At 37.2% G+C, this 26509-nt stretch overlaps 1 protein-coding gene across 5 annotated transcripts in view; it reads left to right on the top strand.

Moving 5' to 3' along the window:
• Window positions 1-26509, top strand: part of LOC127412834 (vascular endothelial growth factor receptor 3-like) — an 85566-nt gene that overhangs the window by 11639 nt on the left and 47418 nt on the right. For 3 of the 5 annotated variants that reach the window (XM_051649491.1, XM_051649490.1, XM_051649492.1), the window contains exons 7-8: window positions 21483-21579; window positions 24633-24907. In XM_051649491.1, the coding sequence (XP_051505451.1) occupies window positions 21483-21579; window positions 24633-24907 (372 nt within the window). Of the gene's footprint in view, window positions 1-8624; window positions 8758-9142; window positions 9609-21482; window positions 21580-24632; window positions 24908-26509 lie in introns of those variants that run through there. The other 2 variants (XM_051649494.1, XM_051649493.1) reach the window with 2 other exon arrangements.

The following is a 26509-nucleotide window of genomic DNA, read 5'->3' as shown; positions in this document are numbered from 1 at the left end:
TACGGCAACCTAGATATACTCCAGATATTTTCCTTTTGATGCATGCATTTGATGCACAGCGTATAAAACGACTGCCACAAGCCACAGTGCAAATTGCATGTCATACATAGATTAATAGTCTAAACAAATGCAGTTAGTCTATGAAGTCTGACTATCCAGGGGGAGTGCACCTGGGGTGGCATCCCGGATGCAGAAAACAGCAAGGATGGGACTGCCATTATCTGTTGGAGCAGGCAAGTGCATCAACATCCTCTTCCCTTCTGCCCCCTGCGAGGGGTCACGCAAACAGAATGAGAGTCCGCGTGCCCTCAAACTACTTTATTGTCGCCTTGGGACTGGGGGGTTTGGGGGTGTTTTGGTTGCTGGAAATAAGAGCAATGCTCAGCCCTCCTCCACAGGGTCGGGTTGCCTTTTAAACATGATTTAAACAGACTATTAACATTCCAGACCTCTGGTTTTGTCCAATGCATTTGACAGAGTGCTGAAGTATCCAAAGCTCCCATTTCTAAAGATGGACATGTTTGTCTTACAACGTTTTCGTTGACCAATGCTAAAGATGTCTGAGTATATAATAATTTTTTTTTTGTCGCTATAGACATGAATGGTGCCTCAATTCATGCAGCTTGTTGAGGAAAGGTGTTCTATTACTTTTCTAAATAATTGGACTTATGATTTTTGCCTGGCAACTGATTAAACAGGTGAAAAATCCCATAGATTTACACTGAAGGAGTGACCCAAGCCATATCCAGGAACCAGAATATCAATCTTTAATTCTACATACTGTACAAACAAAACAAAATAATTAAATAAAAAAGAGAAAAGGGATCAACTGATCTGCAGGTTTTTTAAAAATAATAGATGAAGTAAAAATAAAAGGAAAGATCTGAATTGTAAGTTGATTTTGGGGCTCCTCTGACTTGGGCCATTAAAGAAATAATTCACCCAAAAATTATAATTCTCTCATTATTTACTCATCCTCATATCATTTTACTCTTGTATGACTTTCTTTCTTCTGCAGAACACAAACAAAGATTTTAAAAGAATATTTCAGCTCTGTAGGTCCATACAATGCAAGTGAACAGTGACCAAAATTTTGACGCTCCAAGAAGCATGTTAAGGCAACCTAAAAGTAATCCATATGACTCCAGTGGTTAAATCGATATCTTCTGAAGCGATATGATAGGTGTGGGTGAGAAACAGATATATTTTATGTCTTTTTTTTTACTATAAATTCTCCTCCCTGCCCAGTAGTTGGCGATATGCACAAAGAATGTGAATCACCAAAAACAAAAGAAGAATGTGAAAGTGGAGATTTATAGTAAAAAGCACATAAAGGCAGCATAAAAGTAATCCATACAACTCCAGTGGTTTAATATATGTCTTCTAAAGTGATGCAATTGCTTTGGGTGACAAACAAATCAATATTTAAATCCTTTTATATTATAAATCTCCACTTTCAAAGACTTAAATATTGATCTCTTTCTCACCCAGACTTATTATATCGTTTCTGAACACATGGATTTAACCACTGGAGTCATATGGATTACTTTTATGCTGCCTTTATATGCTTTTCGGAGCTTCAAAGTTCTGGCCACCATTCATTTGTATTGTAAGGATCTACAGAGCTTATATATTCTTCTAAAAATATTTGTTTGTGTTCAGCAGAACAAAGAAAGTTATACACATCTGGGATGGCATGAGGGTGAGTAAATGATGAGAGAATTTTCATTTTTGGTGAACTATTCCTTTAAGTAGCAACACCTACAGAAGCAACCACCCATAACACCATAGTTACCACATAAAAATGATTTAACAGACACTCAGAACACCTTAGCAACTACATAGCAACACCATGGCAACCCGCTCACATCACTCTAGCATCGTGGTAGTGAGTTCTGTGCAGGCAAGCACCACTCACATTTAAATGTAAAAATCTAGTTTCACATAATGTAATGGGAACAAATACAGCCTCTCTCTTGACAACAATTTCTTTTATCACAGGGTTACTGAGAGGTTATTGTTCAGTAGCGCTCTAAAATGGTGTTTCAGAAACAGTCGAAATGCCCGGTCATGTCTCTGGCAAGGAAAGCATTTTCCATTAGAAGCAATGCCAGTTTGAACTAAAGTGCCACAGTAAGTTCAATCGACTTGTTTTCCAAAACATCTGAACATGGCGGTCGTAATGACTGGAATGCTTGTAAATCTGTGCCATTCAGTCCATATTCATTTAGTTTTGAATGTTCTCAGTTCTGTTCTTGGCAGTGTTGTTAGTTCCTGGTGGTGAGTGACATGGTCTCATTTCCTTCTTATGAACGAGAGAGCTGAGTAATGTGTTTCCTGACCCCAGGATGTGGAAGACGAAATTGTGGCACTTCAAGGTCCAGTCCTTGAGCTGGACTGTAGAGAACACTGCCAGAGGAAACGCAGCGCTTTTCATGTGGCAGACCGGAAAACCTCAATAATAATAATCAGCATACTAATAATAATTAATAATAACAACAACAACAACAACGATATAACACACTGTAAAAAACATTGTTAAGAACCTAAAAAATTAGCTTTATGTGGTGACATCCAAATTTAACTGGTTTTATTTAAGTGAAAGATTTAGTATGATGGAATCAACCTGACTGCATTAGGTTAGTCCAACAAGGAGTTTAAGGGTTAGATCAAGCAGATATAGAACCTTGAGTTGACAATTACAGGTCACAACAACATGTGTAGTTCATCACATTAACTATGGACATGCTCTACAAAAAACTGTCAAATATAATATATCTATAGTTTTATCTTTTCAAACCAAACAAACATCTTTTTGAGAAATATTGTGCTTGTTCAATCTTTCTTTAAAGTCAATACCACTTGGCTTGATCGTGTTATCTAATATAATGATATTAAGACACTTTTAAGTGTGGCTTAAAGGACTATTCCAAGAATTAATAAGTTAAGCTCAATCGACAGCATTTGTGGCAAAATGTTGATTACCACAAAAAATATGTTTATTTTTAAGAAATAATAATAATAATAAATAAATTAAAACAAAAATTGATTTACAATTAGGCACTTATAATGGAAGTGAATGGGGCCAATTTTTGGAGGCACAAATGTGAAGCTTATAGTTTTATAAAAGCACTTACATTAATTCTTCTGTTAAAACTTGTGTATTATTTGCGCTGTAAAGTTGTTTACATCATATTTTTTTATTGCTTTACGTCGTCATGGCAACAAAGGCTATAACTTTACACAGAAAAGGTAAGTGATTTTATCACACTAAAATCATGTTAACTTGCATATTTACGTCTTGTGGCTATACTTTTTAAACGTGTTTATTAATGTTTATGGATTGGCCCCATTCACTTCCATTGTAAGTGCACTTTTTATTTATTTATTTATTTTGACAGGAAATGAGGTATAAATCCAAATACATTTTTGTGGTAATTAACATTATGCCACAAATAATGCCTATTAAGCTTAACTTGTATTGAAACAGGAATATCCCTTTAAGTGTCCAAATATTTCTGCAGTGCCTACATGTAAATTATTTTATAATTCTTTTAGGCTGACTGTGAAAAATCTAAGTCACTTCATTAGTAAGTTACGTATTGTTTGTACACGTGCCAAGTAACACTATGACTTGAGAATCCCCTGCCCATCATAACATTCCTACTAATGAATGCTTCAGGAGCCAAATCAAACATGGAACATCCCTGTTAAAACACACACGCACACACACATGCACTCTCTCTCTCTCTCTCTCTGGAATTTTGGTGCATGCAGTAGGTCAGATTCTCGAGTGTCTCTGGTCATACTAGCACACGCCCGCTGCTTCATTTAGTTATTGTTTCAGATGGTGCCCATGCACTATTTCAAAATGCTATTATTTTTAAAACCTAATTTGAAGCAATTCAGGCAATGCATGCACTGTTTTGCACAAAGGATGTTTGTTTAAAGTTTTTAAGTTTAAAAAGTCCAGATGGGATGTAAAATAAGTGGCTGACATTAAATACTTTTGGATATTTGACATGTAGTGTGAAATGCTATAGGCCTACTTCATCTGCTGTATTTTAAATAGACTTTTGCTCATTCTTCATAAAGTATTATTCATTCATCTTTTTTGATCAAATTAACTGTATATTTGTGTTTTAAAATTGTAATTTGCCACACCAGACATTTAAAATGAACTAGTGAAGTAAAAACAATAAATTCTGATGTTACTTAGGGGAAGGAGAAATAACTTCTGCAGAGATCAAATGGATATCAAATTATAACAGCTCATTTACATGGACAGAAAGCCGTTTATTGTGAAAAAAACTGGCTAAGACACGAAATAGACGTTTACGTTTATATGCACTTTGTAAGTGGCGTACTCTTTACTACAGTATACAAGCGGTTTGGTCAGTAAGGAGCTCCACAGCAACGTTAGTTCCCTGCGATGCTGCTGTAAATAGCAAACATGGCATCTGAGGACTACTATTTTCTGTTCTCCGTTGTTTCGCTTTATTTTCACTTGCCCCTCTGTTGCTGGTGTGTTTGTTTTCATCGCGACCTCTCGTAGGATTGAGCTGCAGTAGTGGGGTTTCCCACTTACCTCACTTTACCGCACTTGAGCACATACACATGCACACTCTTCAAAAACAAATACGCCACTTTTACTCTTGAGACAATGAAAGATATAGAATTAAATATATATGAAGTGAAAGATACAGACTAGGTCTGGCAAATGGGGCTCTGGTGAAGCTGTGTGATGCTGCATGGCAACAAACATATGATTTTCAACTTGCTTTTCAGTGACAGAGAAGTTAAAACCCTTCACCATCTGAATTTAAATACAAAATATAATATCCCATTTGATGACCAAAAATACTGTCATTTTTTAATTAGTTAGTGCTTTTCTAATACACTCGGAATTCATCCAGTAGTTTTACATGTAGAAATTAGCACATACTAGGTGATAATTGTGACTTGGTGCATCACAGTAGCATTGGAATGCCAGATCAAATGTAAGCAATTATTATGGTGAATCATATCATGCAATGTCATTACTTCATTATCAACTACCAGAATAATGTCATTAATAAATTATATGCTGTACATGTGATTAAGAATCCTATGTATGGAATGAAATACAAAGCTTTATTGTTTTGCAGTGGTGACCCACCATCACATACACTACAGCAGTCAAGTAACTAAAGCTGGCTATGTAAAGATTTTCTCAATACACAAGATAACAGCCATGATAATATAAGCCAAACATGACACAAAACACATCCTTTTTTTTAAATCCTCAGACAATTCTAAAGAGAGGCCTTCTCATTTTTCCCAAGCCACAGCAAAATAACTATGAAAAAAACCAGCATGAAAGCAGCCTATTTTAAAACCAAAAACCCATTAACAGATGAATACAATAATTTGATAATCAAATTAAGCTGTGCCCTATTACTGTCACAAATCATCAATGAAACACTCACATTTAGCTAGTTAATTTAGATGATTATTAGCCACCAAGGTGTTTATATCAATTCCTCAGGTGCATCAGTAGCAGGTGTATTAATGACTCTCCTAATAAATACAGAATCTATGTGTGTATCAGATGCTCAACAATGGCGGCTTTACAAAGAATCCTACAGCCTGAGCACAGAAGGCAACGCAGAAGTCAGGTAGTGTATATAAATGCCTACATAAGGACAAATTTCTCCCCACTTGACCCTCTAATTCTGGATTCCAAGGACCAAGATCCTTGAATTGCTGCAGGTTGTGAAACCACACCTTCAGAGGGCCACAAGAAGAAACTACGCCTTAAGTCCAGCAGTGCAGTTCTTAGCTGCACTGCATTATTGTGCTGTGGGAAGTTTTATGAAGGTGGTTGGTGATGGCCTGTGGCTCAGCAAGTCTTAGGTCAGCAAGGCTGTGAAAGCAGTAACACCTTTGCTGATACAGCTTATGAACACCATGCTGACTTTCCCCAAAACTCCTCAAAAAATCCAGTCACAACATTGCAGCCACGGAAATTTGTTCAACTTCCTGAGGAGGAAGAGGTGGTCATGCTGGTGCTGATGATGATGAAGATGCTGCTGCTACTGATGATGATGAACCCACATCAAGGCAGAATGCATCCTGCAGGAGCAAATGTCAGAGAATTCTGAATTCAGAAAATGGTTAATTTTTTCATTTTTAAATACAGTTTGGTTACAGTATTTTCTATTATTTCATCTGACTGACATAACTTGTGTTAATAAATATTTTGTGTAATTGCTTACCTTGGTCTATGTTTTATTTCCCCACTGCAAACATTAATTGAAAGACTACTGCAAACAAGAAGTATACATTTGTTTTCTATAGTATAGCCTATTGAGAATATTCCATATTCTATTATTATATTCTACATCTGTGAACACCTCACAATAAACACAAAACCACTTACACAGTGTTATCCCATACAGAAATATAAATCAGACATATGGCCATACATGTGTATTTCTACAATTATTGTTCATTTATTTGGACATATTGGCTATGTAAAATTACACTGATTTGGGAAATTATGTTTTACATATTTGAAAGTGTAATAGGCCTATTTTGAAATATGTAAATGAATGGATTTTACACTTACATAGCCCTTTTCTGACACTATACTCAAAGTACTGCAGATGTATTGCATACGTATACTGTATGTACAGTACAGATAACTTTTTCTATCAGTGAAAACCATTAACATGCATATTGTGTTTTACATATGTAGCCATATGTGAAATGTCTCTTTGGAAAATGTTGTAACAAAGATATTCGCTTGTAAATAATAAAATAACTCACCTTTTCTACGTGGAAACAAAGCCAGAGCGGTTATCTGAGTTAGCATAGACTTTGTCAGTTCGAACCAGTCTGGTCATTCTCTGTTGACCTCTCTCATCAACAAGGCATTTCCATCCACATCTCTGGATGTTTTTTTGTTTTTGGCACCATTCAGAGTAAATTCTAGAGACTGTTGTGCGTGAAAATCCCAGGAGATCAGCAGTTACAGAAATACTCAAACCAGCCCATCTGGCACCAACAATCATGCTACAATCCAAATCACTGAAATCACATTTTTCATCATTCTGATGGTTGATGTGAACATTAACTGAAGCTCCTGACCCGTATCTGCATGATTTTATGCACTGCACTGTTGCCACATGATTGGCTGATTAGATAATTGCATCAATGATTGTTGGTGCCACATTGGCTGGTTTGAGTATTTCTGTAACTGCTGATCTACTGGAATTTTCACACAACAGTCTCTAGAATTTACTCCGAATGGTGCCAAAAACAAAAAAAACATCCAGTGAGCGGCAGTTCTGTGGACGGAAACACCTTGTTGATGAGAGAGGAAAACAGAGAATGGCCAGACTGATTTGAACTGACAAAGTCTATGGTAACTCAGATAACCACTCTGTACAATTGTGGTGAGAAGAATATCATCTCAGAATGCTACAACCCCTGGAAAAAATGATGGAATCACCACACTTAGAGGATGTTCACCCAAATTTTTTACTTTGTAGCAAATAAACAAATCACAGATATGACACAAAACAATTTTTGTTTAATAGCTGAACATTCTGGCTTTGTGAAACATCCCTCAAATAAATGAAATTACATTATTTTAATGAATGGCATATTTTTTTCCAGATCAAGTAGAGGAAAAAATTAAGTAACCACTCAATGTTGAGGGCAAAATAATGGAATCATCAACAATAAATTTTTTTTAAAAAAAAATCACAATTAGTATTTTGTTGCTTCTCCTCTGGCTTTTATGACGGCCTGAATTTTTTGAGACATGGACTTCACTAATGAAAAACAATATTCTCCATCAAGCTTGTTCCAACATTCTCAAATAGCGGATAACACATCAGCTTTGCAGGATGGAGCCTTGTAATGGATCAATTTTTTCAATTTCCACCATAAATTGAGTTGATATGCCTTTCCTGAAGAAAAGCGTCAACACTCTTTGCTCTGTGGCAAGATGCATTATCATCCTGAAAAATGACTTCATCCTCACCAAACCTATTTTCTATCGATGGAATGAGAAAAGCGTCCAAAATTTCAATGTACACCTGTGCATTTGATTGCCATCTCCCCTGGTCCTTTACATGACACGCAACCCCATATAATAAATGACTGGGGAAATTTGATTGTTTTCTTTAGGCAGTCATCTTTATATGTTCCATTAGAACGGCACCAGACAAAAGTTCCAGCATCATCGCCTTGGCCAATGCAGATTCGTGATTCATCACTGAATATCACTTTCATCCAATCATCCACACTCCATGATTGCTTCTCTTTAGCTCACTGTAGCCTTGTTTTCCCCTGTTGAGGTGTAAGTGCTGGTTTTCGTTTGGCTTTTCTATATGTAAATCCCATTTCATTCAGCCGATTTCTTACAGTTCTGTCACAAATACCGACTCCTGTTTCCGCCCATTTGTTTTTCATTTGTTTTGTTGTGCAATTTCTATTTTCAAGGGATATTGCTTTGAGTTTTCTATCCGGACACTTTGGCGTCTTCCTTGGTCTACCCATATGTTTTCCTTTTATAACCTTCCCATTTTGTTTATACTTGCACCAAATTTTAGACACAGCTGACTGGGAACAACCAACTTCTGTTGCCACACTCCGTGTTGGATTTCCTTCTTGAAGGAGGTTTATAATCCTTTCCATTGTTTCAGTTGACAACTCTTGTTGGGGCCATGTTTCCTTTCAAGTAGCCAAGTCCAACAGCACGTTAAGGTCTGTAAGCGCTCTCTTTTAACTGCAACTAATTAGCATTTTTGACTTGTGCCGGTATTTGTTTTAGAAATGCAAATTACAAGGTGATTCCATAATTATTTCCTCTACTTGATCTGGAAAGAAATTAGCCATTAATTAAAATAATGTAATTTAATTTGTTTGAGGGATGTTTCACGAAGCCAGAATGTTCAGCTATTAAACAAAAATGGTTTTCTGTAAAAAAAAAACTGGGTGAACATCCTCTAAGTGTGGTGATTCCATAATGTTTGCCAGGGGTTGTATTCTGAGATGCAGGTTGGTGCTGTTTTGAGACCTAACCAAGATTAGGCAGGTGGTTTTAATGTTGTGGCTGACTGGTGTATGTTCACTGTTAGTAGTGGACACAGTTTGACTGCTGGCTCTCAAGAGGATCTGTTAGCTGTGTGCAAATGTATTGTGAGTTGAAACTTTAAAGCACAGGGGGCCAGACACTTCATGGTATGTGACATTTCAGACTGGGGGAGTAATAGTATTATCACAGAGGAGGACACGGGCGTTTTATGAACGAAAGGAGGCATATGAGTCAGTCAGAGGAAAAGGAAATGATTGTAAATCCATTCAGAACTTCAGGATTCTCTTTTCAACAGGAAAAAGAACGTTTTATTCCTGGCGTCCTGTGGCACATCCTCTCGAGGAGACTCTTCTCTTGGTTTCACCTGAATCTGAAGTTCTTCTGCTCGCTTTATTAAATGACATCAGAAAACAAGCCAGTTTGTTAGAATATCTAAAACCCCGGAGGACTGGAAACCTGGAAATGAAGAGAGATTTTACGCTTTTCTGTCGGATTTGGATTGGGATTCCCTTTTTCTCAGGTAAGAGCGCGTTTTCATTACGCCACATCAACATTCAAACGCTCACGTTATAACAGAACGCGGCAACATTTGAACGCTCACATTTTACCAGAACGCGGCAAAATTAGAACTTTCCCATCGTGATCAACGAAACTGTCAACACTGCAAGCGCGCGAAAAGTTCGTTGATTATAATGACTGCGTTCGATATTTGTCGCGTTCTAATTTTCATACAGAAGTTTGCACTCGATAGTGTTGTTCAAATATGTTCGTTTAGTTCTCCTGTATTACTCCTGCAAAAGTTTTCTCATGCGTGATAACTCTTTCTTGATTATTGATATACATAATGAGTTTTAATGTGAATTATTTTAATGAAAACCCCTGTACAATTACAAAGCATTTGAACTATTTATGGGTGAATAATTCACAAATATAATTTATAAACGTCTACAGTAGCCTACATTGCTACATTACGAAGTGTCCAGTAGTTGTTATTAGGCCTACATACTAAACTCATTTTAATGTTGAGCAGATCTAATTTATTTTGATCACATCAAATATGAAATGTTGAAATTTTTGCAAGCCCCCTTACAGTAAAGACCTTTTGAACTGACCATTAGGCTATGCAGAATTTATAGTGCCTCAACAATTAATTTTGAATGCATTGCTGCCCTTATTTACATGAATAAACATGGCAATATCTGCATTTTTTTTTTTTTTTTTTTCAAAAGTGTATGATATTTTTCACTAGAGGGAGCCTTGTCTTAATCTTGCCAGGTTAATGGAGGTTGTTAATTGGTTGTACTACTGAGGCAGTAATTTATCTACTATAAAGCCACACTCGCTTCAATTCATAATGTTGGTGAAAGACATGAGCCCTTCCATTTGTAATGACCTGTATATTTAATTGAATGTTATATATTTAACTTATTTTTCAAAGGCCTGATTGAGCAAGGGTTGATTTCTTCTTGTGCCTACTTAAAGATGGGCAAATTCATGTTTGTATTTTGACTCGATCTTTATGACATTTCCTTGTGTTTTCCATTATCGATATCCTGCATGTTTTTTTTTACTGTGGTCTTTCTTAAGTATACAACTTTATTCCAACAGGACATCTCTGAAATCAGACCCTCAGTCAGGGGGTATGCTGTCAGCCAATCATAATAATGAGAGAGCTGTTTAAGACAACAAAACCCTGCTTTTCTCTGCACAGGTCTCTTGGGGAATGTGCTTTGGTAGAGTGAAAAATTAGGAAGTTCACCTAGTTGTGAGTTCCAAATAAAGAGGAACCCAAGAAGTTCTGTCAGCGCAGGTGTCATTTAGTGAGATTCAGGAAGGTGGAGGGAAAACTCATTCCTCCAGTGTGTTGCCAGGTTACACATCAAACAGCAGCACCTCGGGTGAATGCTTTGGCAGAAAGATGGCCTCTCTCTCTACGCTACGACTTCACAGCTATAGGAAACCCACGTTTATATACAGTATGTCTGCGTTAAAAATTGTCCAAATGAAAACCACATGGCAGCATGGCCTGCGTTGTCGTAACAAACGTAGTGCATGTGTTAAAGTCCAAACCATTTGGATAAAATCTCTAAAACAGCCCTGATTCAACATTAGCTTTATATAGAGTGGTAGCATTCTATGTAACTTTAATTCTCCTCAAACATATTTTCTGATTGAATTTGGTTGATTTCAAAAGTGGAATTTGTTTATTAGTAGTGCTTTCTAAAGCAAGCATCACTAGGGTGAATACAGGTGAAGTGGGACACTTTTTGTCACTGAGATGAATGGTCAAAGCTTGAGCCATCTAGGGACCAGAATATCTTGGCTATGGCCTCTATTTCACTTGGGCCAGTTAGCAACCAACTAGCAACCACCTGGCAATGCTCTGGCAACCACTCAGGTCACCCTAGCATTCACATAGCAACACCCTAGCATTGTGGCAGTGACTTTTCTACAGAAAATCTGAGTATATTGGTGATATCTAACTTAGCATATGCCTTATATACAGGTTTATGATGTAATAGCATGAGGAAATGATTTGCCGCAACAATTAGTCTGGAATTCACTGTGGACCAGGCTTGGTCTCTGAAAACAGGCAGCACAGCAGTGTGTTCAGTGATCTCAAGAAAGCATCTGCAGTGTCTCGTTCTAATGGAAAGTGATTAGTGTCTTGAGATTCAACTGATTAAACCCCAATAGTATTTTGGCTGAGCAAATATCCCATCATCAACTCTGCGCAATTTTCACCAAATGAAATATGACTGGAGTCTGAATGTCTGAATTACCTCTGAAGGGACTCCCTCGCTACTTCCTTTATTTTAAAGAGTAGACGTTTGAAGAGAAGACTTTACTGTCCATATGTCAAGATCTCACTCATAGAAATTTGTTTCATGTTACCATTCTGGTGATTCAAAACAGCTTGAGACATACTGTACTACTGATGTCTTACTGCATATAGAGGCGGGGTTTTGAAATCTCATTGCTTTTCTCAATGTTGTGATCTTTCTGGCTGTGGGAGCATTAAAAACTAGATTTTTTAGGTTTGGATTTTGAATAGTGCTTGCTCGTATAAAACTCACCACCACAATGTTGGAATTCTTCTTACCCAGTATTTGCTAAATCATTGCTAGGTGTTCTGGGTGGTTGCTAGGGTGTTGCTAAGGTGTTCTGAGTAGTTCTGAATTGTTACTGCCCCTATTCTAAATAGCTCACCCTTAAATATGTTGCCCATTTTCAAAGTGTTATGTGAAAATTATGAATTTATGTGATTTTTTTTTTTCTCTCTCCCATTTCATAGTCCGCTGTGCAGTCTGATTGCTTAGAGAAGTAAGAGCACACTAAGAATAGCTTTTATTTGTCACTTAGTCACTTATTATATTTTATTTAAAAAACATAAAAAGTCTAAAAAATATAAATTGTTAATATATAATTTACAAAGACACTTTTTCCATTTGTCACATTTAGGCTGTAAAGAATAGATAATTTTCATTATTTCACTATTTGCTCATGCAATCATTTCTGTTATGTCACTTCTTATATAGGATCTCTAATAGACTTTCTGTCTGTTTCTAGGTTTGGATTTAAAGGGCTTGTCATCCGGTTATTTACTGTGTTTTCACTTTAAATCGAGACCCTTCTTGAGGGGCCTCAGTAGAGGGAAAAATTGAAGCTTATTTGTTTAAGCACAGAGTGGCCATAATTGGAGTAAGCGCCATGGCCTATGACAATATTTCATGGTGCACTATGAGTCGTAACAAGTGTTAGGTTTCTCTGGTCAATGATATGGCATGGCCTGTCATTGGAGGTCAGTGAGGGTTCATGAGAAAGGTCCTGGGGAAATTGCCTGCATCTACTTGGCCCAATTACATATTCACATCCTAAAAGGAATAGTTCACCAAAAAGATGCAATGACAGTGAATGGTTACTGAGACTAACATTCTGTCTAATGTCTATTTTTGTGTTCCATGGAGGAAAAAATGTCCTACAGGTTTTGAACAACATGAGGGTGAACAAATTTGAAAAAGAAAAATGTGTAAAAAGTATTTGTGAAAAAGACTCTTCCCATAGAACTTTCTGTCATTTGTGAATAACAGTTTCAACAGAATGCTATGTTGCACTGGAAAGAAGACAACGTCCTGTTGGCAAGCGGCTCAGGTACAGGAAATACTAGTAAGGGATGAGAAAGCGACATGTAGGAAACCCACACAGATGTCCCCCCGACCCCTCCTGCCCCTCCCACAACATCCTGACCTCACCCCAAACCCCAGCCAGGAAATAGGAAGGCCACAAGATAGACAAGCGTGAAAGCGCTTAAAGTCGCAATTTTGGATCTCATCAAAGTGTGTCCCTGGCCTTGAGTATTTTAATGTGCATGCATATCCCCTCCTGAGGCTTGACCAACGTCCTCCATGGGGAACCGAGGGATGCTGACTCCTCAGTCCAGGGAGGAGATCTGTTCCATGGCCTAGCTGCCCTTTGGTTGTAAGTGGGACATACGGCTATTTCAGGCCCTGTGCTCCACTGTCTGAAGGAGATAATGTGATCTGACCCCATTAATGCCTGTTCTGACTCTAAAAAAGGGCATTGGCTTTGTGTCTTTAAAAAATCCTAACTGAAAGCATGTGAATTGTTATGATTCTGTGTACATGTAGGCCTGAATTAGAAAGCATTCAAAGCATTCTTCAAACCTGCTTCATCTTGCCTTTCAATGTAAGCATATGTGCCTTTTATAAACCATTAAACATTATGTAGGTTTGTACATAATAGATAGATAAATAGATAGACAGATAGATTCTGTAGATGGACGGACAGACAGATACATAGACAGACAGACAAACAGAGAGACAAACAGAAAGAAAGATAAATAGACAGACAGACAGAGAGATAAATAGAGACAGACAGACAGACAGACAGATAGATTTACATTTATTCATTTGGCAGACGCTTTTATCCAAAGTGACTTACACGAGGAACACGTAAGCGAATCATCTTAAGGAGACAGTGGTACGAAAAGTGCCATATTACAAAGTTTCACTAGCATCAGAATAGCATTCAAAACAGATGAAAGTGCAACAAGAATATATATATATTTTTTATTTTTTATTTTCTTTTTTTTTTGTGACTGGTTAAATGCTCATGGAAAAGATGTGTTTTTAGCCATTTTTTGAAGACACGCATGGAGTTGGGAAGGTCATTCCACCAACGTGGTATGATGAAGCCGAAAGTCCGGGAAAGTGTTTTGGTGCCTCTTTGTGTTGGTACAACAAGGCGATGTTCCTTAGCTGACCACAGGCTTCTAGTGGGCGCGTAATTCTACAGAAATGATTTTAGGTATGCTGGAGCAGACCCAGTGACTGTTCTGTATGCCAGCATCAGAGCCTTGAACTTGATACGTGCATCAACCAGCAGCTAGTGAAGAGAGACAGGAAGTGGTGTAACGTGCTCTCTTTGATTGATTAAAGATCAGACGTGTTGCTGCATTCTGGATCATTTGCAGGGGTCTAATTGCACATGCAGGGAGGCCTGCAATGAGAGCGTTACAGTAGTCCAGTCTAGTTATGACAAGTGACTGAACAAGAAGTTGTGTGGCATGTTCAGGGAGGAAGGGTCTTATCTTCCTGATATTGTAGAGTGTAAATCTACATGATCTTGCGGTCTTTGAGATGTGGTCTGTGAAATTTAGTTTGTTATCGATGGTTACCCCTAGATTTCTGACCATTTTGGAAGGCGTTACTGTAGTTACACCCAGCTGCACGGTGATGTTGTGTTCAACAGCAGGGTTGGCTGGAAAGACAAGGATTTCGGTCTTGGCTGTGTTAAGTTGTAGGTGGTGTTCCTTCATCCATGCCGAGATATCTGCCAGGCAGACAGAGATTCGAGCAGTCACTGTGGTGTCGTTGGGCTGGAAAGACAAGAGTTGCATGTCATCAGCATAGCAGTGGTAAGAGAAACCATGTGCCTGAATGATGGGTCCCAGTGATGTTGTGTATATAGAGAAGAAAAGTGGCCCAAGCACTGAACCCTGTGGTACCCCAGTAAGTAGCTGATGTGACTTGGACACCTCACCTCTCCAGGCTATCTTGAAGGACCTACCTGAGAGATAGGAATTAAACCAGTCAAGCACAGTTCCTGTGATGCCCAGCGAAGAGAGGGTGGAGAGTAAGATCTGATGGTTGACTGTGTCGAAGGCTGCAGAAAGGTCCAGTAGAATCAGGACGGATGATCTGGATTCAGCTTTTGCCTGTCTCAGCGACTCAGTGACAGACAGCAGGGCAGTCTCGGTAGAGTGTCCACCTTTGAAGCCTGACTGATTGTCATCCAGCAGCTTGTTCTGTGAGAGATAGGTGGAGATTTGATTGAAAACTGCCATTTCAAGTGTTTTTGCCATGAATGGGATGAGAGAGACTGGTCTGTAGTGTTCTATTTGTGTGGGGTTAAGTGCGGGTTTCTTCAGCAGCGGGGTTACTCGAGCCTGCTTAAATGTAGTGGGAAAAGTACCTGTAAGTAGAGATGTGTTAATTATAATAGATAGATAGATTGACAGACAGATAGAAAGATAGATGCTAAAGGGAATTGTCAAATGAAAACTCAAGCAGGAAAACAGGAAGTTTACTGGACAGGACAGAAAATGCATTTGCCTATCAAAGGCTCCATGTTTCCGGCCAAATAGCAAAAGGGAAAAGACTTTTGCCACATGACTACCTTTGAAGGTCTTATTTTGCACTATAAAATGCCCCCAAAGAATAACAATCCGGCATATGTGCTTCAATGTGCCAAAATGACTGCTCTTTGCTCCTGAGCACAAGATTTATCCACAGGCAAACTACTTCCCAAAATACCCAACAGCTCGTTTTCAGAGTTGGTTAACTGTCATAAATGGATGTGCCAAGGTCTTACTTTACTCAGGAAACAGAATCTCGTGCAAAATACCCATCTGTAACTATATTAGAAATTGTGCTGTGCTAGAATGACAAGACCATCATTTACTCACCCTCATGTTGTTCCAAACCAGTATGTCTTTCTTCCGTGGAACACAAAATGCGATGTTAGGCAGTATGTTAGCCTTGGTCACCATTCACTTTCATTGCATGACTGAGGCACCTTTTATGTTCCAAACAGGAGAGAAAGTCAAATAGGTTTGGAATAACATGACGGTGAGTAAACGATAACAAAACGTACATTTTTTTTTATGTACTATTCCTTTAATATCAATTATTTGAAGAATTTTCATTTTTCAAGATTTAAAGTAATCAAAAATACCCCTAACTGAAGATTTGCAGCACAATGTTTCTATACACAACAGCGAAAGGACAGTAAACAGATGTTTGAATGCTGCAAACGACCTGTATCTGTCTCAGTTCTGTGCTCTGAATTACAAACAAGTGATACAGTATGTATCCACTCATCTGTCTCTGCCTCAGGGTTAACCCTCCTTAACTGCTTATGAATTACTTTAGTCATATATCATACTGACAGATTAACAGTCAGCACTCTACACCGCCACTACATACAGTACAACATCCTTTAGGAAAAGATCTAGCACACAGAACCTCACTGTATCATGCCAATTTATCATTGAATCTGTTAAACCCAATGTGAATCTGCCATCAAATACCTTCCAAATGTCTCTGATTCACCTCATTCCTTGGTGCAGTCCAACTGTGTCTTCTGGCTATGTTTTGGCAGAAAATACGCTTATACAAGTCAAACATCCTTACAAATGTTTTGCTGTGAACAAAACAGAGATAAATGCAGACTTGTACTGCAAGGTTTGATTTTTGTTTTGTTTTGTTGGTGACATCTTCACATGTGAGCAGAATAGACGAGAAACGTTGTGGATGAGATGCAACTTCTCACACTGTGAGTGGCTTAATGCTTGTCATAAATCTTTTCAAGTCAGCATGCAGGCAACTCAATCGTTCTACTTCATAGTGAGTGATCCATTTGGATATAGATCATAAAGCATAAATAAGAGAGAATTTGACATATGTTTACAAAATGCCCACATGGACTTTATCTGGTGTATATTTTATGCACATCCATTTTAACATTAATATGTATAAAGACAGGTTGTCTGACAGTGGATCAAGACTTTACTCTGATAAAAAGAGCCTGATGTCATGAAAATTATGTGTCTCTGGCGACATTTGTGCTAAATGATATTATGTGGCTCCTTACACGTATCGCGGCAGTTCCGAGGTAGAATGTCCACTGTGTGGCGCTTATAGAGAGTTAAATGTTCTCCCAAACAGATTAGGTTTTTAAGGTTAATGCCCTATCAAGTTTTAAATAAAACCTACCTCCCAACCCCAAACCTAAAAACTTAACCAAAAGTGTCCAAAAAAGCAAATGTAACATAAACTAATTTGCTTTTATCCAACAATTGCTTTTGGTTTTATTATAAACCAGTTCATATCCAACAATAAATTCTCAAAGCTGAAAATACCACAGAAAAGCCACCAGGATGTTCTTGTCGAACTGTAAACAGGTCAGTGACACGCCATCAAATATTTACAAAATTCTATTGTGGGCTTTTGAGTCCGGATGCGTCTGAAACAGATGGATAGTGCACATGAAATGCACCGGTCCAGAAATATTCTTTCTGATTGACATGTGTGCTTATAGTGTCTATGGAGTCACAGGGACAGGCATGAAAATCATTTTTCTCTGCTAGTCTGGGATGAGAGAGAGGAGAGGCCACTTGAACCCTTTCTCACTCTCGGTATCTCTTACCATATGTGAATCACTGCCATAGTCATGTCAAACTGAAGTACACTTCTCATATTCAGAGGAACACAACTCATTCATCACATTACATATGCCATACTATATATGTTTTTACCATGTGTTAAAGGGGTCATGACATACTCTTTTTTTTATATATATAATTTTATTATCTTCATTGAGGTCCACTGATAATGTTTTTTTCTTTTTTTTTTTTTCTTTTTTAAATTTAGTAATATCTGATAATTTTCCACCATTCCTCTGGCCGTCTGTCTGAAACGCTAGGTTTTGGCCTCAGCTCCTCCTTTAAACTTCAGTGTTAACAGCCACTGTTAAGATTGGCTAACATTTTGCAGCCCCTCAAATACAGCCATATTTGAAACCCAATCGGAAGAGAATGAACAAGCTCCACAACATTGTAAAACTAAATTTCAGGGTTTACACATAACACACATCCAACACATTGCATCCAAATATATTACATACAGTAAACTATCAAACAGTCATGACATTTGAAATATTCATGAATTAAACTATTTACTTACGATTTTGCAGTCGGGTCCAATAGAGTTTTTAACTTCCCCATCCTTCAATAACAGTTCCTTTGCAAAGCTTGAATCATATTGTGACTCATTCACAAGCAATCCACGCTGATATGAGCCAAAAAAACATACAATCCATGCTGAAATACACTAAAGATACATCTACATGAATCACATACATAGTACAAAGCATGGTAAAACAAGACATACACACATACAGTATCATCCTGCACTGATGCGCACATCGCCAGAAACGCATCAAAACAGTCAAAGACATCCATCTAGTGCATGTTTACATACACCTACAATTAAAAATAGCTCAAATGGGCTCAAGAAGGCATAAAAAAAGCAAGATGCAGCACAGTTAAATGAAACAGAATGGGGTCTCATTTTCAGAGTTGTAACTTAACATTGCATCTTTTAAAAGTGGTGCAAGATACATGACAATGGTCAAAGACATCTGTCTAGTGCATGTTTACCGAAATAATTCAAAATAGTCCAGATGGGTCGCATTTGGTGGTCAGGAATACTTAGTAGGCCACACTAAGCTTGTCTGTCCTGCTCTCTCTCAGTTTACGAACTGAAGCACAAGGATGCGATGACAAAGTAGGTGTTGATTTTTTTTCGCTGTAGAGGTGTTCATGAATTAATGGGCCCCCTAATGATGTAGGGAAGTCGCGGAAGTAGAGAACGAGGTGTTTTTGCAGCTTGATTTCAATAAATGCTTTTTTTGCATTGTAGATTAAGTTTTTGAGTTTTGAAATTTACAATAATGTTTTTATAGTAGAATGACCTCTTATATGTCAGAATATCAAGGAAAAGTTGATTCCTCGTGATAAAACCCCTTTAAGTCTTTGCTTTAACATTTTCTTAAAATAAAATTTTTCGGGGGGCCTGGGTAGCTCAGTGGTAAAAGACACTGGCTACCACCCCTGGAGTTCGCTAGTTCAAATCCCAGGGCGTGCTGAGTGACTCCAGCCAGGTCTCCTAAGCAACCAAATTGGCCCAGTTGCTAGGGAGGGTAGAGTCACATGGGGTAACCTCCTCGTGGTCACTATAATGTGGTTCGTTCTTGGTGGGGCGCGTGGTGAGTTGAGCGTGGATGGCATGAAGCCTCCAAACACATTATGTCTCCGTGGCAACGTGCTCAACAAGCCACATGATAAGATGTTCAGGTTGATGGTCTCAGATGCAGAGGCAACTGGGATTCATCCTCCACCACCCGGATTGAGGCAAATCACCACACAACCATGAGGACTTAAAAGCGCACTGGGAATTGGGCATTCCAAATTGAGTGAAAAAAATAAAAATCATGCAAATATTAAAGAAATATATATATATATATATATATATATAAATATAAGAAAATTGTTGTTTAACAGTATTCCACAAAATATGGTATGTTTTCAGAATTCCTAAGAGAGTCCTTTATCTGGTTTGTTCGTAGATATTTGATGGGGAGATTGTGATTAATAAATGATTTTGTAAGAATCCAGAGGAACTTTTTATTGCTTAGATGTTGGTCTTTCAAAGCTCGGGAAACTTAATGGAGTTCTCTGTTAATGGTTTAATTTAACTATTAACTTTTGTCTCAGATGTTTCTCAGGACAATTGTTGACATACAGTAAGTTCTTGGAAGAATTGGATGAGAAATGTTTGATTTTATATTGAAAAATTAGACTTTGATATCTTGGCAAATTTCAGCATAGTTTGAGACACTGTTGAGATGCAAAAGTCTCCATTTGCTCTCATTGCTGTCTAGGAGAAACAACCGAAATATTCAACAGATCTCGTATGAGATTTTCATTTTCTTAGTTCCTTGATTATAATCATAACATGAGAAAATTGTTTGGTCCTGGATTCAACAGTTATTTAACAAACAAATTAGATTGCAGATCCAAGCATTCATGGGTTCGATTCCAAGGAAACACACATACTGATGAAATGTAAAAATATTCCAAATGCACTGTTAGAATAAAAGTGTCTGCCAAATGTGTAAATGTAGAACTTTAGATTCTTTAGCATGCCTACTGCGCCTCCTGTATCATCTTTAATAAGTGCAGTAAAAGGTGGTGGTTTTGCAGGATGCTATGTGCACATTTCCACCAACCTCCCTGTTCCTCCCTTTAAACTTTTCATTAAACTTGTTTAAACTCATTTAAAGGCGGTTATTTTGATCATCTTGTCATTGTTTGGTGTTAAGTAGATCCAGGTGTGCCTCATAACTCCTCGTGACATCTTCATACACCCGTGCCCTCTGAGTGCAACAGAACACATTTATACCATCAACACTGAAAGATCAATTAACCTGTGCACAGTGACCTTTTGACTTTTCTGTCCTGCTGTCAGCAAAACACAAACCAGATTAAGGAGTCTTTAATGTGCTCAAGAAACTTCAAGCTAAAAAGTAGAATATCATGGAGTCCTGTAATAAAAATCCTGTTATGAATGCTAAAGCACATGTTGATGGTCAGGCAGTTTTCAAAAATATGATGCCAAGGACCCCCTAATATGATGCTGCCCATGCAAGGGACACCCTTCTTTTTTTATGACCTTTTAATGGGATAGGGAAAGTGGAGAGGTGACAGGAAATGAGAGGGAATGGGATTGGGAAAGGACCTCATGAGCCAAGACTTGAACTCAGGTCACCCATGATGCATCAGCACCACATGTCATGAGCTCAGCCCGCTAGGCTAAAATATTATTTCTACAAAATATTAGTGTTATAAGAATTTATATCATTCTTAAAAAAAAGTATATACAACACATAATTTTAACCTATTTTTGAACATATTATGTACATTGCAAGAAAGTGAGATGATTTGTTTTTTTTCATAATACTATATACAAATTTGTTTATTCTCTCAAATTTTCTGTGGTCCCCCAGTGACTCCTTAAGCCCTCCTGGGGTCCATAGATCCCAGTTTGAAAACCAAAGATCTAGATAATCCCATGAAATACATGATCTGTAAACCAGTCCCTCGTAATGGATAACACTTGTGGAATTGCATCCAAGGATCTGTCAAGAGAGATTATTAGTTGGAATATCAAAGGAATTTTGACTGCACAGAGATTCTGCTATCAAGAATTTATTGATGATGATGATGATGATGATATTTTCTATCCTGTAGGTCTGGTGACTGGGTTTTCTATGAGTCCACCCACCCTTGACAACACCAAAGACCAGCTTGTGATTAACGCTAACGACACGTTGACTATTACATGCAGGTAAGTTTAAAGTATATACACAAAATTTTGACTAAATTCTGATTGGATCACCCAAAGATCAAAGCAGTTGTAAAATACAGATAAATGTGGTACACCTGTGGTCGCACATTCTATATTAATGTACCAAGTTGTAATGTTGCTTAATCAATGTTGTTGTAATCCTACAGTTATGGAAATTAACATCCTAAAATATCATAATTTGTTTTTGGAATTTCTATTGTGAATATACATTTTTCTAGTTATGATCAGTTCTAAAATATTTCATTGTCTAGAAATTGCTCTTTGTTTTTTGTTTATAAAATGATTTTTAAAAATCCTTATCCAGAATTCATTAACAATTGGAAATGTAATTGTTCCAAAGGTGTGGGAAGCCTTTATAATTACTTTGTGAAATAATTATTTATTCTGATTATTAATGTTAATAAATGTAACTATTTATTAAACATTGGTAACTTTTATTAAATTGCTGTAAATGTCGTTTTATAAAAGCAATAATCCACTCAAGTCTGTGCTTTACAGTGATTTTACCATGGAATGCGTTGTGCCTAACCTGGCAACAGTGTTGAGTGTAATCAAATTACAAAGTAATTAGTTACTGTAATATAATTACTTTTAGTCAAAAAGTAGTATAATGCATTACATTTTAAATTCTTGTAATCAGTAATATACAATTACTGATTTTAACTACTTTTAAGTACATTATAGGGTTATGCTTATTTCTAATATATTATTTGTGAATAATACATGAATGCCCTGTAACGAGTCATTGTGAAGGAGAAATGTGAGGTGCTGATTGTGTGACTTGTGTGTAAGAATACACAAGGAAGAAATAGAGACATTATTTTCAATTTGTTGATCGGAAAAGTGTTTTATAAAGTAACTTAAATGTAAAGTTATTAGTAATGTTATAACTTTTTTCACAAAAGTAAATAGTAAAGTGATCTGATTACAGCTTTAGAGAAATAATTGGTAATTTGTAGTGGATTACTATTTTTAAGTCACTTTAAGTAACTTTAAATAATATTAGAACATGAATAGTGATAAAATGTCTGGTTAAATAAGAATGCAGAAAGATGCAGATTGGACCTTTTTTTTTTAATCCCCTTTTTTCTCCCAATTTTGGAATGCCCAATTCCCACTACTTAGTAGGTCCTCATGGTGGCGTGGTTACTCACCTCAATCTAGGTGGCGGGGACAAGTCTCTGTTGCCTCTGCTTCTGAGACCGTCAATCCGTGCATTTTATCACGTGGCTCGCTGTGCATGAGGCCGCGAAGACTCAGCAAGGGAGGCTTATGCTATTCGCAGCGATCCACGCACAACTTACCACACACCCCACTGAGAGCGAGAATCACTAATTGCAACCATGAGGAGGTTACCCCATGTGACTCTACCCTCCCTAGCAACTGGGCCAATTTGGATGCTTAGGAGACCTGGCTAAAGTCACTCAGCACGCCCTGGATTCGAACTCACGACTCCAGGGGTGGTAGTCAGCGTCAGTACTCACTGAGCTACCCATGTCCCCCCATTGGACCATTTTTGATTGAATAATTGGATAAGACTGTGAGCCAGTACAAACTCAAGGGGAACGTTACATTTGGAAATGATTGGAGGGTTTAGTTCACAAATAAATATGGTTTGAACATATGGGGAGACAATCATAATCATCATCACAAACACTTAGCTCTAATCCCTTCAAATTTTTTTGACATTTCTCTGCCAAGAATTCCCAGAATAAACCTTTGAGAGGGAAACATAGTTTTGGTTTACCTCTCAGTGCGATCATTGGGCAGTATTACGCAAATTCATGGCTGCTGTTCAAAATTCTTATCCAAGGGACTCAAAGTTCAAGAAATTTTATGTTAAAGCTGATGTATGGAACGTTTTCAGTGTTAAAATACCATAAGTAAGCCTATTTATAGGTAAATTTCATGAAAATTGTAAACACTGTGTCTCTGTGGCACTATGAAAATTCCTCTGTTTGTTTTGAGAGACCTGCTTAGACCCAACCAATTGCATGAGTTGGGGGCGGGACTGTCTGTTTGTTTAATCAACGGCAGAAGAGGGGCGTATTCAGCTGTTTTGAAAATAATGTTTATTTTTGCAATTACGTTTGGTGGTGCTAGTGGCACAGAAATAATATACTTTAGCTTTAAGATTCTGTCTCGTAAACAAAATATAGGTACAGTATGTATGCTATAACACAAGGGTTTTAAACCTTGTCAGGCGACAAGTTGGGCGCAAGAAGATTACAGAGATTTTGATTAATCCCAAAGACTCAATTCTTTTAAATCCACTCATTAGATTAATTCATGATCACTAATGTATTTTGTAACTATTTTACTGTTATATAAATGTTATAACTATTTTATAACTACTTCGGTCAATTTTATTTTACTCCAGTTGAAGGTGACAAATGCATGTATTGTCAAATGAGTGAGTCATTGAATCACTAATTCAACTGATTCGTTAAAAAGAGTCGTTCACGGGCAAAAAAAATTTAGTTTGCGAGAAGAGTAAAATTTGTTCACTTACAAAATTAATTCAAAAACAGTGATTTGTTTACGAACGAAACAGTACTTTGCATCAAAAACAAGTACCACTTATGTTTACTCTAAGTGGAGGATGATTTACAACTAGCTGTGTCGGGTTTTGAAAAACGACGGATGGACATTATGTGCTCAAACGTCACACTCAATATGGTAAGCGAAGCTTTAAAGGTGCACTCCAGTCATATCAGTAACCTTTTTATTATAAGTTTTATTCTACATGGAAAGTGTCCGCACCATGGGGGTTGCCATGTTAGAATCACATGACCAGCTGAATACTACTCGCTTAATCTCAGTAACCGTCCTGTTATTTGACACTTTCAGTCATTGATTAAAATAATCATGGCTGACTATGAATACTAAATTTCTACAATGGCACCTGAAACCTAAAACTACTGATTTTAAATGATGTTGCATCCAAGCTGCTAGGTGTCAGTGTAAGTCCAAGATGACACAAAGACAAAAGTTACTGAGTGCACCTTTAATATGATGACCTATTCCACCAGGGGACAGCGGATTCTGGACTGGAGCTGGCCTGAAGAGTCTTTGAGTAAAATTGAGTTGACTGATCGTCAGGATCCGCAGCCGCCCGTTGACGCCCCGGGCCACCGAGCAGTCAGGGTGAGGGAGTGCCAAGGGGAACCAGGGGAACCATACTGCAAGACCTTAATACTGAATAACACCCAGGCTAATGACTCAGGGTACTACCGCTGCTTCTACCAGGACATCACAGCAATCATCGATGGAACCACTGCGGCCAGCATATACGCGTTTGTGCGAGGTGAGAACTGGAAAGTCAGACATCATCGATGTTATGTTTCTGTATGTTCAGTTTTTCTATGAGGCCACTATCCATCCTTTATTACTTGTTATTACAACTCAAATTTTTTTTAATCAGCAAAACAGTTTTATTTCAGAATATTGTGCGTTATATTGTTGAAAGTCGTTGCAAAATTCACAGCAAATGGATCAATGACGTGACGCTCAATTTTTGTCCAGATCTATTAAATAAGTTATTTAAAAATATTAAAAAAATGCAATTCACACAAAACAATTACTTCCAAGTAATTTTGATATTTTTGTGCAGAATATTATTATTATTATTATTATTATTTCTTTAAAAATAAATTGTGAAACAATTTTGTTTTAAAATATTAAAATTTAAAAAACATCAGTCAATTGGTGTAATCAACATGCGAGTTGCATTTTGTTGTCATGTGACAGTAAATAAAATAATAAACAGAAAGGGACCCCTTCTTCATAAAGTTTAAAAACGATATGAGATATTTTTATGAAAAGTACATTTTGTTCAGGTCATATGGACTAACCCTGAGAAAACTTCAAAAATGCATGATTTTTCAAACAATATTTTTTACCTTGAAAAATATGTTAGAAAACCTTTGAAAGAAAACTCTTGAAATTAATGATTATGTTTTTTTTTAATACCTTTTACTTGATGGTTCCAGGGCATGAATAAATGTTTTTCAAAAATATATGAAACCAAATTGGACACATTAGTACGAACTTGACATGTGCTTTATACTACAGTTTTCTCATTTTAATCACCTCAGACAACCTTATTTTTTAATTGCCTAAATATTATTGCATACATTATTATATAATATAATTTCTTCCTCAGGCAAACCGAATCACAGATTCCATTTTTATTTGACTTCCCTCAAATATACCCCATCTTTGGGAGCAGACAAGCACTTCATAAACATTTCATAAGAAGCATCACCCCTCTTCTGAAGATCAAAGAAGATAATACACACACACACACGCTTATAACAAGTTTGGTTTGCCCCTGACACGGCCCGTGATTAGGAAAGAGCTTTTATACTGAATAACTTTAAGATAAGAAAGTAATAAAGAAATGCAACATGCAGCCAAATGCTAAAATAATCATAACAGAGAAAGTGTTATCATTGCGCTCTCTGCCAGCAATCTCCTTATCATATTTAAGGAAGAATATTATTTTGATTTTAATGGTTTGAGTGCATTATCACCCCAGTAATGTGAGTGGGTGTTTAACTATAGTTTCATTTATTCTGCATTGACATTACATTTGGAAGTCAAGCCTGGATTCATATCACTTACTAAATGGGCCTTTTCATCCAATTCTTCTATTCAACACATTGAGTCAAATCACTTGTACAGTTTTCTGGGAAAAGACTTTTGAATCCAGGCCTAAAATTCTAGTCCAGCTTTGTGGGACTGCCCATGTTTTTCATCTCAACACTCAAGTAGATCACACAGAAGCCAGAATTAAAGGAACATTTAACCCAAAACCTAACCTTTGATCATTATTTAATAAATGATTTCCGTTCTAAACCCATGCTGTTGTTTTTTTGTGGAACACAAAATTAGAATTTTAAGTATC

This window comes from Myxocyprinus asiaticus, chromosome 22, assembly GCF_019703515.2.
Source record: "Myxocyprinus asiaticus isolate MX2 ecotype Aquarium Trade chromosome 22, UBuf_Myxa_2, whole genome shotgun sequence".
NCBI classification, from domain to species: domain Eukaryota; kingdom Metazoa; phylum Chordata; class Actinopteri; order Cypriniformes; family Catostomidae; genus Myxocyprinus; species Myxocyprinus asiaticus.
The sequence above is the reverse complement of the archived record's forward strand: the minus strand, read 5'-3'. Positions and strand labels throughout refer to the sequence as shown.